The sequence below is a fragment of the Acomys minous genome (genome assembly GCF_964271855.1).
Source record: "Acomys minous genome assembly, chromosome: 15".
Classification (NCBI taxonomy): domain Eukaryota; kingdom Metazoa; phylum Chordata; class Mammalia; order Rodentia; family Muridae; genus Acomys; species Acomys minous.
The window spans coordinates 65,287,169-65,299,259 of NC_140497.1; the positions used below are offsets into that span (position 1 = coordinate 65,287,169).

Here is a 12,091-nt window from a genome sequence, read left to right on the forward strand (position 1 = left end):
TTAAACACTTGATCACTGTGGTTAACCAGTTGATTGACGTCATGTTGTAAGAGACTGTTGATCTCATGCAATGGAAGAGAATATTGAACTTCTTTATTAATTAAGAGGAATCTATGGAAATATATTTGAAAATGTCCTTTGTCACTTCCAAGACGATTTTCTTTCTTTGCAGGGTGCATACTTTTTTGTTCTTAAAAATGGTCAACTTCAGTCTCTACAACCGAAAAAGTCTGTATTAAATATGGATAAGTAACCATCAGAATTGGCATTTTGTAAGAAACATTTTAAAGTAGCAATAGAAACTGCTACCTGGATGTAGGAGGGAGGCTTAGCCAGTTGTTGTTGATGACTTAGAGAAAGTGACATGATTTCCAGGGACATTTGTTTAAACAAACTTAGACAGATGGGGTTTTTAGTAATATGCAATAAGGTTGTATTAGTTTTGAAGTGGTTTTGATCCGATAAATTATACATACATTACATGTTGTATGTATATAATATAAACATTTTTTATTAATAGCACTACACTTGCTCTCCACCCCTGGATTATACAAACATTTTTAATTAGATGTGGTTGTGCCCTGATGCATAGTGAGCATGACTTTAGATATTAAGCGACAACTTTCACTCTTCATCATATTACATTTATAAGCAGGGCTTAATAGCGGTTAGTGGTGCTCTTACAATTCTGTTGAGAAACATTTTATTAAAAAAGTAATTAACCGAGGATATTCAAATAGGTAGGGGATCGCATGAGGGCTCCAGCTGTCGGAAGGGTCCACAGTATGATTCCAGCTACAGTAAATAAGGAATCACAGGCCTTCTGTAGTGTCGACTTTGCAGTAGTTATTCCACAATACCACACACCAGTGCCATGAAAATTTGTTTGTTTGTTTTCTGGCATGTATAATACAAGGAAATAGGTATAAGAATGAAAAATAAGAAAACACAGAGTGAGGATTCTAGATCTTTAGGTAAATAGCTCTTGTCATCCTAAGGAAGTCATCTTGAACATTTGTCTTTACATTATCAACTGATTCAGTGATACAAAGAAACTTTTCTTCTGAAATACCCTTACGGTTTTATGTATTATACAGTAAAACATTAATCATTATGTTTTCTGAAATATTAGATTTTTATTTACTATTCATCAATTCCTTTTTGTTCCTTAAGTTCTTGATACTGGAAGGAGTTACTCGTCAAGGCTTAGATACTTTACTGAGTTTCTGAGTAATTATATATTCAGCTCTATTCAAACTGCTTTCCCTGGAAGGGAAGTTTAGACCAGGAGTTAGCTTTGGCATGAGAAGAACAGATTATTATTTTCACAATGAAATTATCAAAATCTATACCTGAGGCAAGATGGTATCACAACTGCAAATGACATTCAAACTTACCAAAATATTGGGTGTATGAACACTGTGAATCATTTTAAAATCAGCACCATGAAATTTAAGTGCAGTTATAAATCAGTACTTAGAATAAACAACCTTTTTTTTTTTTTGCATCTGTGTTGTTCACACTATTTTTAGAAGGAGCTAGCTGAAGTGTTTTCTAGTTGCATTCAATTTGTTCCAGATCACAAAGGTCTGCTTTATTTAGCATGGAGACCATTCACTGGTGATTTTTTTGGCTTCTTCTGACCTGTTTTATTCTACTGGGTCTGGAAAACACATGATAAAACTGGAGCACTATTGGATACTAGAGGAATTAGACCAGCTTCTCCAGAATGGTTACTCATATTGCTCTCTAACATTTAAGACAACTTGAATAAATTAGACTTTAAAAGCATTTGAACAAAACATCTCTGAATTAAGCCGTGTTGTCTATCCTGTGCCATATAGATCAAGGCATGGTCAATTTACTTTGCATATCATTAAAGCATAAATATTACCATTTAAAGATTTATTGTGAGCTCCTTGCTGCCTGGGAAATCCTTGGAATCTTTATGTTTATTTTTTTTTAATAACTGCTATTTCACTTACTGCCTCTCAGCCTGGGGGATAATTGTCTTCAAGATTAGTATCTGAAAGACCCTACTCTGCATAAAATATGATAAGTTTATTCATGAAAACGGAAAAAAAAAGAAGCCTGGTAATTATTACTTTTCCTTTATCTGAAATTGCTATGGATAAGGAAACCAGGTGACTAATAGGATGCGTGTATATTGTGTGCACATGCCTATATTTACATTGTTCTAATCCATACCTGACACAGAGCAGCCGTGCAAGAAATATTCTTATAGGGCATTTACCAGTATTTTGTGGGTAGTATTTTGGACTTGTGCAGGTTTCTATCACCTAAATTGAAAACTTACTAATTTTTTTTCATTCTTAATCCAGTTTGTAATCAATTTAAATGTTTTCTTCAATAATTTTTATGAGAATAAAATAGGCTCTGTAAGTCACAAAATTATAATAATAATTAGTCTTTTTTGTGTTGGTCAACTATTCTGGAACGTGAGGTTCCCCTGATGTGCACTTGATATAGCCAGTGTTGTTCCATTGAAGAAAATGGAATTTTGCCAGAAGCTACCAATCATAAATGGCCCTTTCTTCTTTTTTTTTCTTTTTTTCCTCCTTTATTAATTTATTCTTGTTACATCTCAATGGTTATCCCATCCCTTGTATCCTCCCATTCTTCCCTCCCTCCCATTTTCCCCTTATTCCCCTCCCCTATGACTGTTCCTGAGGGGGATTACCTCCCCCTGTATATGCTCCTAGGGTATCAAGTCTCTTCTTGGTAACCTGCTGTCCTTCCTCTGAGTGCCACCAGGTCTCCCCCTCCAGGGGACATGGTCAAAGGTGAGGCACCAGAGTATGTGAGAAAGTCATATCCCACTCTCCACTCTACTGCGGAGAGTGTTCTGTCCATTGGCTAGATCTGGGTAGGGGTTTAAGGTTTAGATTACATGCCAATTGTTATCCCCTCAGTTGTGTCTTCCCCTTTGTTCCCCCCTCCCTTACTCTCTCTTCCTCCCTATCCCCCTCCTCTGACAGAAGGGGACCTCCTCCCCCACCTGTGACCACAGCCTATCAGGTCTCATCCGCATAGCCTGACTCTTGATTAGGGATGAAATTTTGTGTTTACTTCTCCTCATTGAAATTATATTTGTTTGTTTGTTTGTTTGTTTTGTGTGCTTGTTTTGTTTTTAAGAGAGAGAAAGAATATGAAACTAATTAGGTAGGCTAATGGGAGAGGATCTACAGGGAGTTTGGGGAAGGGAAATATCACAAAACACATTGTCTGAAAGTCTACAAACACCTATGGTTTGAACACACTGCCAGGCACATTGACTGTTAACATATGTACAATCACTAACAGGGATAATAAATAGTTTTACCTGATATAGCTAACATGTTTCTTTTTTACTAACAAAATCATAAATTCTTTTTTAACTTTACTGCCCCTTTCTGTCAACATCTTTAGGAAAGTTTTGCATTGAGTTACCTTTTTGAATATATGTGCTGTCTTCTGAACTAATACAGAACTTCAGAAAACTCCTGAGACAATGTAGCATTTTCCAGGTTCTTATGCCGTTTTTTAGAATCAAGCCATTTTGAAGAACAATCATAAATTTGTTTTGCTATATCTTTTCTCTATTGTCATCTGTCATGTATTCCAAAATTAGAGCAAAATCATTTGTACCACATATTGAGAATCTAGTTTTTCAGAAAACTTCTATTTTACCATCTCCTTAGATGACACTGATAGCTATCTTGTAGACATGTGTCTCAGCCGACTCTTTCCTTCTGTGTCTAGAATGTCAGAATTCTAATTAAGGGCATCTACTGCAAAAAGCTAACACATTGATTATCACAATTCCTCTTTATCCCTTTACATTTCAGGATATGGAAGGTTGTAACCTAATAGATATTAAGAAACTACCTGGATGCACAGGTCAATCAGAGACCTACACAATCAAGCCTACTATAGTGGCAAACACAGCTAATTCAAGGACCATTAATTTGAACAATTAGTGTCTTTTGGAAAGAGAGAGAGAGAAAAGTTTCTATCAATTTACACAATCTTGGGCATCACATTCAATCTCTGAAATTCAGTCTCCATAAGGGCATTAGTTCTGTAACGTTCTGCCCATACTCGGTACTACGTTCATGTATATGTTATACTGTAGGCACAACCTTAGACTTTCTTCTCTTTGGGCTTTCTTATATCCTTCCACATACCCTTAAAGTAACATGTGCTTAGTCTTCTTTTATACTACAGTCACGTGAGCTTTGGTAGTTTGGTCACTCATTTTCATAATGGAGCTGTTGCAGGAAACATTCATAGTGTTCACAGAAGCATAGTATTCACTAAAGCAGGACAATTTTGGTATAATACACGGCAGCTGACTCACAAATAAAGGCAAAGAGGTCAGGACCACTACTTATCACATTTGCTCTCTGACTCCACTCACCCAGGAGGATGCAGATGGCATGACCTGGTATTGCAAACTTTGGTCAGGATCACCTGCACCAATTATCAGGGGAAAGCCAACCTGAGCCTCTAAAAGAGAGAGGCCAATGTTACATTCATATAGCTCTGAGATGGTGTTGAGCCTGATCCATCTTCTCTGCTGTCACAGTGATTTTACACTTCACAAACTTCTGCCCTCATTTTTGAAATCTGAGGCTCTTCATGAACCGATGAAGAGTATGTCAGGATGCAAAATGTAGTGGTAGAACTAGGGCAACGCTGAGCAAAAATAGAAAGCTGGTCACCGTGCCATGAATCCTCGCCTGCACACTAGTAAGACAACAGTGAGAGAAGTGAAGTATTTACTCTTCATTTAGTAAAGTGCTTCTTACTGTTCCCTTGTTATGGTATCTGTGATTCTTGTTCAGTAAATATGATGAACTTTCTTTTGTTTTAAATTCACGGTAAGAAAATCTCAACTGTTTCAAAGCATGGAGTTATATTCCTTTAAAGTAAAGAGAATTTGCTGAGTTAGTCTAAGTCTGAGAGGCAGTTGGGTGTGAATGTCTTGTTAGCCTCTAACTTGCTAGTGTTTCTCTTTTGAGATGAAAGCTTGAAAGCTCTGATGTTGATGTGTATTTGATACAAGCATAAACATTTGGAGTGAATTTATTCTGTTAGTTTGCTATGAAGTAGAAAAGAATATCCTATTGCCCTTCTCACGAGGCTACTCAACTGTGAGTTTCATCTTGTTCTACAGAAGAAACCATTGCATCAGACCACAGAGCCCTTTGCCTCTCATAAGCCTGTGAGGGAGACCTTCATGCTTGGTGACTCGGTTCCCAAGACAAAGGGATTCCAGGAACTTATTTACAGACTCCACACTACATTTATCAGAAAATAGACACCGACAGTTTTCTCCCGTGTTTTATTTTATGGTGCAGAGATTGTAAAGCAAATGTCCTTGTTTATGAAGAAAAAAATCACATTTTAGCACTATTCTGAATGTCTTAGGTTAGAAAGGCAGTTTTTAAATAATAGTAAAGGGTAATAGTATGCAGAAAGTGAAATGAATTCTTAATACTTGCTGCCCTACAGTTCATAGTTTTGATAGAATGATCCAGGAAATACAACTTTCAAAAATGTTTCTTTAAAGAAGAAATGGAGAGAAGCATAATGAATTCATTCAGTGTCTTACTCATCTAGGAGCAGCTGGATAGTCCTGGTGGAGAGTGCTTAAAATCTGTCTATCGTGGTGTTAACTCGCTTTTAAAATAATGCTGGTACTTTCAGGACATTCATACCAAGTGCTGTTGCATTCTGGACTGAGTTATTTTTAAAACCAGGAACAAAGGTCTCATTTCCCTATTTCATGAATACAGATTTGCGTTCTTTAGATGTTCGAATATGCTGACATATTTGTGTCTAAGTGCCATTGTCAAGACACTGTCCAAGGTATCTTGTTTCCTCAAATCCTTCTCCTTGAGCTGTCCTTAGTGACAAGTGGGAGCACAGTGGGTGAGATCAAATTAAAAGAAATATCAGAAATTTCTACAAAACTATCTCACTTCAATATGAATAGAAACTTAAGAGAATGGAGAAAAATCGTGTTTATATAAATATTTTTAACATGCGAGGAAAGAATTATTCAAGTTCCCAAAACTTAATCTAGTTGAATATTCTATCTCACTTCTCTGAGATTGTCTCCCTGTCTCCTCATAGGAAGAGGATTTCCTTCAAGTATTTCTATATCTTGTTTCTATGTTCTATTAGTCTTCTGGGCATTCTGACCAAAGCAAGTTTCTCATCTAAGTCTTTGTTTCCTCTTTGCGTATTTTTGTATGAGGAAGAATCTATACGTGAAATTGTATCATTTTCTGCTTATTGTTCAAAAGTAACAAATAGTCGGAAAACAAATTCACAATTTAATGTTAAATGTCCTATTCTCAAATTTCAGGAATTCCTTGTTTTTAATAGCTGAGTAGTATTCCATATTGTAAATGTACCACAGTTTCTTTATCCATTCTTCTACTGAGGGACACTTAGGCTGTTTCCAGGTTCTGGATATTATGAATAAGGATGCTATGAACACGTTTGAGCAAATGTTCTTGTTGTGTGCTGAAGCATCTTCTGGGTAGATTCCAAGGAGTGGAATAGCTGGGTCTTGAGGAAGCCTTATTCCCACTTTTCTGAGATAGTGCCAGATAGATTTCCAAAGTGGCTGTACTAGTTTGCATTCCCACCATCAATGAAGGAGTGTTCCTCTCTCTCCACATCCTCGCCAGCATGTGGTGTTGCTTGAATTTTTTATCTTAGCCATTCTGATGGGTGTAAGATGGGATCTCAGAGTTGTTTTGATTTGCATTTCCCTGATGACTAAGAAGGTTGAGCATTTCTTTAAGTGTTTCTCAGCCATTCGATATTCTTCTGCTGAGAATTCTCTGTTTAGTTCTGCGACCCATCTCTCAGTTGGGGTATATACTCACTTATATCTGGACACTAGCCCAAGGGGCATATCCCATGAAAGTCTTCACTTACCAGGAATGTAGGACAGAGGGGAGGACATCCTACTGGGACTCTAGGTGAGAGAAGCATGGGAGAATGGGGAAATAGAAGGATCCAGAGGATCCTAGAAACCTATGAGAAGAATATAGGCACCAGCCAAAACAAGACATGCAGTAAACTTTGAACCCCCACTCAGACTTGCCCAATGGACAGGACATTCTCCACAGTTGAGTGGAGTGTGGGGTCAGACTTTTACATGAACTCTGGTACCCCATATTTGACTATGTCCCCTTGATGAGGAGGCCTGGTGGCACTCAGAGGAAGGATAGCAGGCTACCCAGAAGAGACTTGATACCCTATGAGCATATACAGGGTGAGGAGGTCCCCCTCAGTCACAGTCATAGGGGAGGGGAATAAGGGGAAAATGAGAGGGAGGGAGGAATGGGAGGATACAAGGGATGGGATAACAATTGAGATGTATTATGAATAAATTAATAAAATATATTTAAAAAAGAAATGTCGTACTCTCAAATATTATGATATGGATAGTTTCTGGTATTAATATGTAACTAGCATTAATGATGCACACCAAACTTTAAGTTTTAAGAAGTGAAACTACAAAATCCAGTTACTTATGATGATGTTTGATATCTTTAGCTGAAATAGTTATTGCTTTACATGTAGGACTCATTTTATATTCAACATATAGAAGTTTGATACTTTTAATTTTCTAGCTAATAAGCAGCAAAAGTTATGAGAAGTATCTTAATTGGGGGGAAAAAACCACATGTCTGTCAATCAGAGTAAATGGTGGCCTCAGTTAGTTCACTTCTGTGTAGACCAGGCTTCTGATAATCCAGATGTGAGGTGGATAATCCTGAACGTACGATTGCTCCATTTTCGATTTCCATCTTCAAAAGGACGAAAAGCACTCACTTAAAACTCCACTGAGTCAGGTTAATCTCTTCCTAGGCCAGTGACATGAGCTACATTTGGGTTTTTTTCTTTCCTTCCTTCCTTCTTTCTTTCTTTCTTTCTTTCTTTCTTTGAGATGAGAATATAATTACAACACTTCTCCATTTCCCTTTCTCTCTGCAACCCCACCCATATGCTTCTCCCTGCCCTGGCTGGGTTAATGAATGAACAAATAAGTAAAATAGAGATTCATTGCTCACTCAAAATGCAGATTGTGAACACAGCATGTATGTTTCTGTGATCTAGGGAATGGGCAATCAAATAAATAAATCATCATTATTTTGGTGCTCAGTTTTTAGTGAGGAACACAAAAATATGAAACTATAAATTATATCTTTAGCTAAGCACTAGAGAATATGTATTTTAGGGAAAGCAATAGAGGAGAAATGTGATTAGAATTTTAGATAAATTATCTCAAAAACAAAAAGGAAAAGAAAAAAAAATCTCATTGAAAAGGAGACATGTAAATGAAAGTCTAGAAGATATCACACCAGTCCCATGGATTTCTTCTGGAAGAGAACTGTGACTGCAGGAACATAAAATTAAAGACCTTGGGGTTGGAATGTAACCGACATTTCACAAAACAAAGAGGCCTAAAGGAATGGAACAAATGACTAGGAGAGTAAGAAGTCAAAGGGGTACAGTTTTCTCCCCCGCGTTTTCCTTCTCATTGTATTTTATGTCTACATGTTTGCTTGTATGTATGTCAGTGTATACTGTGCATTTCTAGTGCTCACAGAAGCCAGCAGAGTGTATCAGATCCTCTGGAACTGGAGCTACAAAATGCTTGTGAATTGCCATGTGGGTACTGTGCATTGAACTCAGGTCCTTTGGAAACATAGCTAGTAGTGCTCTTAATCCCCAAGCAAACAAATCCAGCCCCAGGGTTCAGTTCTTATAGCACTCTATAATCCGTAGGCGGACTTTCAATTTACTTTTATCTTTGCTTACATCAGATTAGTTGCGTTATCCATCTCTCTCTGACTCTAGACCGTCTCTCTCTCTCTCTCTCTCTCTCTCTCTCTCTCTCTCTCTCTCTCTCTCCTCTCTCTCTCCTGATGTGTCTCTTTTTACAGACAGAAAGTCAGAAAGATAAAAAGAGAGACAAAGGCAGAGATAGACAGATGGAGACACACGTAAGAATTTTGCTATTTTACTAAGGCTGGCTTTCAACTTGAGAATCCTTCGGCTTCTAAGTCTTAGATACTTGGTTTCCAAAGGATCGGAATAAAATGGCTCAAGACAAATATTTAGAGAGCATTTTATGTATCATATTATTTATGTGCACATGTTCTAAGTTGGGACATGATGTTAATAGGATGGATGCCATTTTTTTTCTCCAGGTAATGTTTATCATTTTGCAATATTATGCTCTCACTTTATTTCATTAGTCACTTCTCTTGAAGGGAATATATATATTTGAGCACTGACCTCCTTGAAATTCTATTATGACAAACTGTTAAAAACAAAGCCTTTTTATGCTCACATTTACTGTCTGTTGTCTTTTTTTTTATCATACTGATTGTATTTAAATTTTGAGTTGTGTCACAAGGGTGTTTTATCCTTGTATCATATACATATTGACAATGGCTGTTGATGTTTTCTGAGATAGACAACACTACAGGTGAGTTAATCACTAGGCTTTATTGTTCTGTTTATGAATCTTATGTACTTTTGTTGCTGACATTTTGAAATCTGGTATTCTTTTCTCCACAACTCTGCATGGGGCTTTTGAAGGGTCTGCAGAGGCACCAAGTAAATACATTTCTAATAATACAACCACCCAGGCAAACAAAGGTGGGAGGTTTTTAGTTTCCACCTCTATTTTTCTTTAGTGCTTTAGGTCTTTTGGATACATTTGAGAAGGTATTGTACCTGCCATTTTCCCATCACGGGAGACCGCTGTGCTGAACACCAGGGCTTGATACTCCAGCAGTTTTCTTTCCTTTGAGGAAAAGTGGAAAGCAAATAGCTCTCTGCTAAGGGAGCCGGGCATCACCAACGACTCTCTACTCCCAAACTACAAAGTAATTTAACTATCAGAGGCCCAGGGCTGTTTTAGTAATATCCCTAGGAGAACAAAGCAGTTAAAACAAAGCTTCACCTAGTTCTTTTTCATGATTTGTTCTTTTCCTGAGAAATAGAGCCGACTCAAGCAGGAATATTTCAAATCTATTTCACAGTCATCTCTAGGGGAGGACTTCATGAAATAACAACCGTGTAATGGCATCTGGCAGGAGGAAAGTGCTCTGATTCTTATGATTCAAATTCTGGGATAATGACTTGCTTCTAGAAAGCTTCATACTCGTGCTTCTCACACTATCAAGTTGAAGAATAAAATAAAATAGGAGGGATTAAAAACTGACGTTAGTATTTGTAATCTTGATCTTTTTAATGTAGAAGGTACTGTGGAATTTTCCTTGTAAAGCATATGTAGGAAGGGGCTGGAGAGAAGGCTCAGTGGCTAAGAGCACATATTGCCCTTTGGAGCACCCAAGTTCTACTCCTGGACTCCATGTTGGGTTGCTCACAACTGCCTATTGCTCCAGTTCCAGGGAGCTCTAATGCCTCTGGCCTCCTCTGCCACTGGTACTCACACATACTAACAAAACTATGGGTATCATCTTCACAGACAAAAAATTATACTGGCTCAAATTTTAACTGATCCCTAGCAACTCAGAATATACCTGTTCCATCTCATGTCCTTGATTTGTCCTTGACAGTTTTCCATGAGCGATACAGCATGTAGGTTTTAGGGCTTGTTGGTTCAGTGAAACTATTTTTCAATAAGGATTTTTGAGAAGTAAGCCGGTCTCAATGTTTTTCACTTGTTGTCTAGAATTATATACACTAAACTTAATGATTTACTTTTTCTTTACTGGTAGAAATTTGGTGTTTATAACTTTATAAGAACCCAAGAAATAAGAGTAGAATGGCATGCACAGACTGTTCTTTGTTTCTCAACTCAGGTTTTGACAATTTACTATGAACTCTAAAGCAATCCTGTAAGAGTAAATCCTGTGGATATCCTCATTACTTGAAAGCTTTCCGTTAAAGATGGTGTAAAGCTTTCCATTAAAGATGGGGTACAATGTAACAACTCATCGGAATTAATTAAAGGTTTATAAAAATGCATATTTTTACAAGTTTAATTTGAAAATTATGATGAATCAATCACTTATAGTATGAGGACTTATAAATTTCATATACATATAAAAGTCTGTTGATGATTCAAAAACTAGTTGAGGTACTCATATCTTAAATGTGTATCTTAGAGTACACAACAACAGGAATTGTTTGTTTGTTTGTTTGTTTGCTTAACTTTAAAAAAAACAATGTAGGTTAAAAACCTACGGTTTTGTCTTGAATCTTTCAGAGTCACATTGATCTCAATCAGTTTTTTATGTCCTGGAAATACATATATTAAGAATGGAGCCAATGAATTTTATTAACACCCCTAAATCTCCAAGCGTTTTACTTCTTAGCAAAACCAGACAAAAGGTTTTAATTATGGAATAGAAAGCCCACACGATTCAGTTTTCATATTTGTTGTGAATATGGGTTATACCTAGCACTCACTTACAATCATACTTCCTGACCCATAATTGATTCCTGTTGACATTCAAAGGCAACTTACATTCTCTTTTGTGTCTTCAGCACAGCGACGCAGTCCATGACCTTCTTCTGGACGTGATCACGTGGGTTGGAATCTTGCTCTCTCTTGTTTGCCTCCTGATTTGCATCTTCACATTCTGCTTCTTCCGTGGGCTCCAGAGCGACCGGAACACCATTCACAAGAACCTCTGCATCAGCCTGTTTGTGGCAGAACTGCTCTTCCTGATCGGAATCAACAGAACCGACCAACCAGTAAGCTTCCTGTGTTGCTTTTTGCAAAGGCTACCTACAATTTCAGCTTTCCAGGACTGTTAGCACTGGGAGCGAGCATGCCGGAAAGCCCCCCTCCTATTTGTTCGATTCACAGACAGTGGTTTTCACATCTTACTCTCCTTTTCATTTTTCAAATCCATCTTCATAAAGAAACAGTGAACACTGCAGATGGAGTGCACGTTTCATTTTCTTTATTACAACAGCCTGGGGTTTTTGATACCGTACAGTGATTGTCCATATAACCCCTGCTTGTACATGTGCCTCTCCTGCTTTGTAATCGATGACTTCTACCCGAATACTGATG

The 12,091-nt window shown here is 37.4% G+C and overlaps 1 protein-coding gene across 27 annotated transcripts in view; it reads left to right on the forward strand.

Moving 5' to 3' along the window:
• The window catches only part of ADGRL3 (adhesion G protein-coupled receptor L3), a 737,803-nt gene that overhangs the window by 621,959 nt on the left and 103,753 nt on the right, over positions 1-12,091 (forward strand). For all 27 annotated transcript variants that reach the window (XM_084758697.1, XM_084758684.1, XM_084758710.1 and 24 more), the window contains one exon: positions 11,557-11,766. In XM_084758697.1, the coding sequence (XP_084614823.1) occupies positions 11,557-11,766 (210 nt within the window). The remainder of the gene's footprint in view (positions 1-11,556; positions 11,767-12,091) is intronic.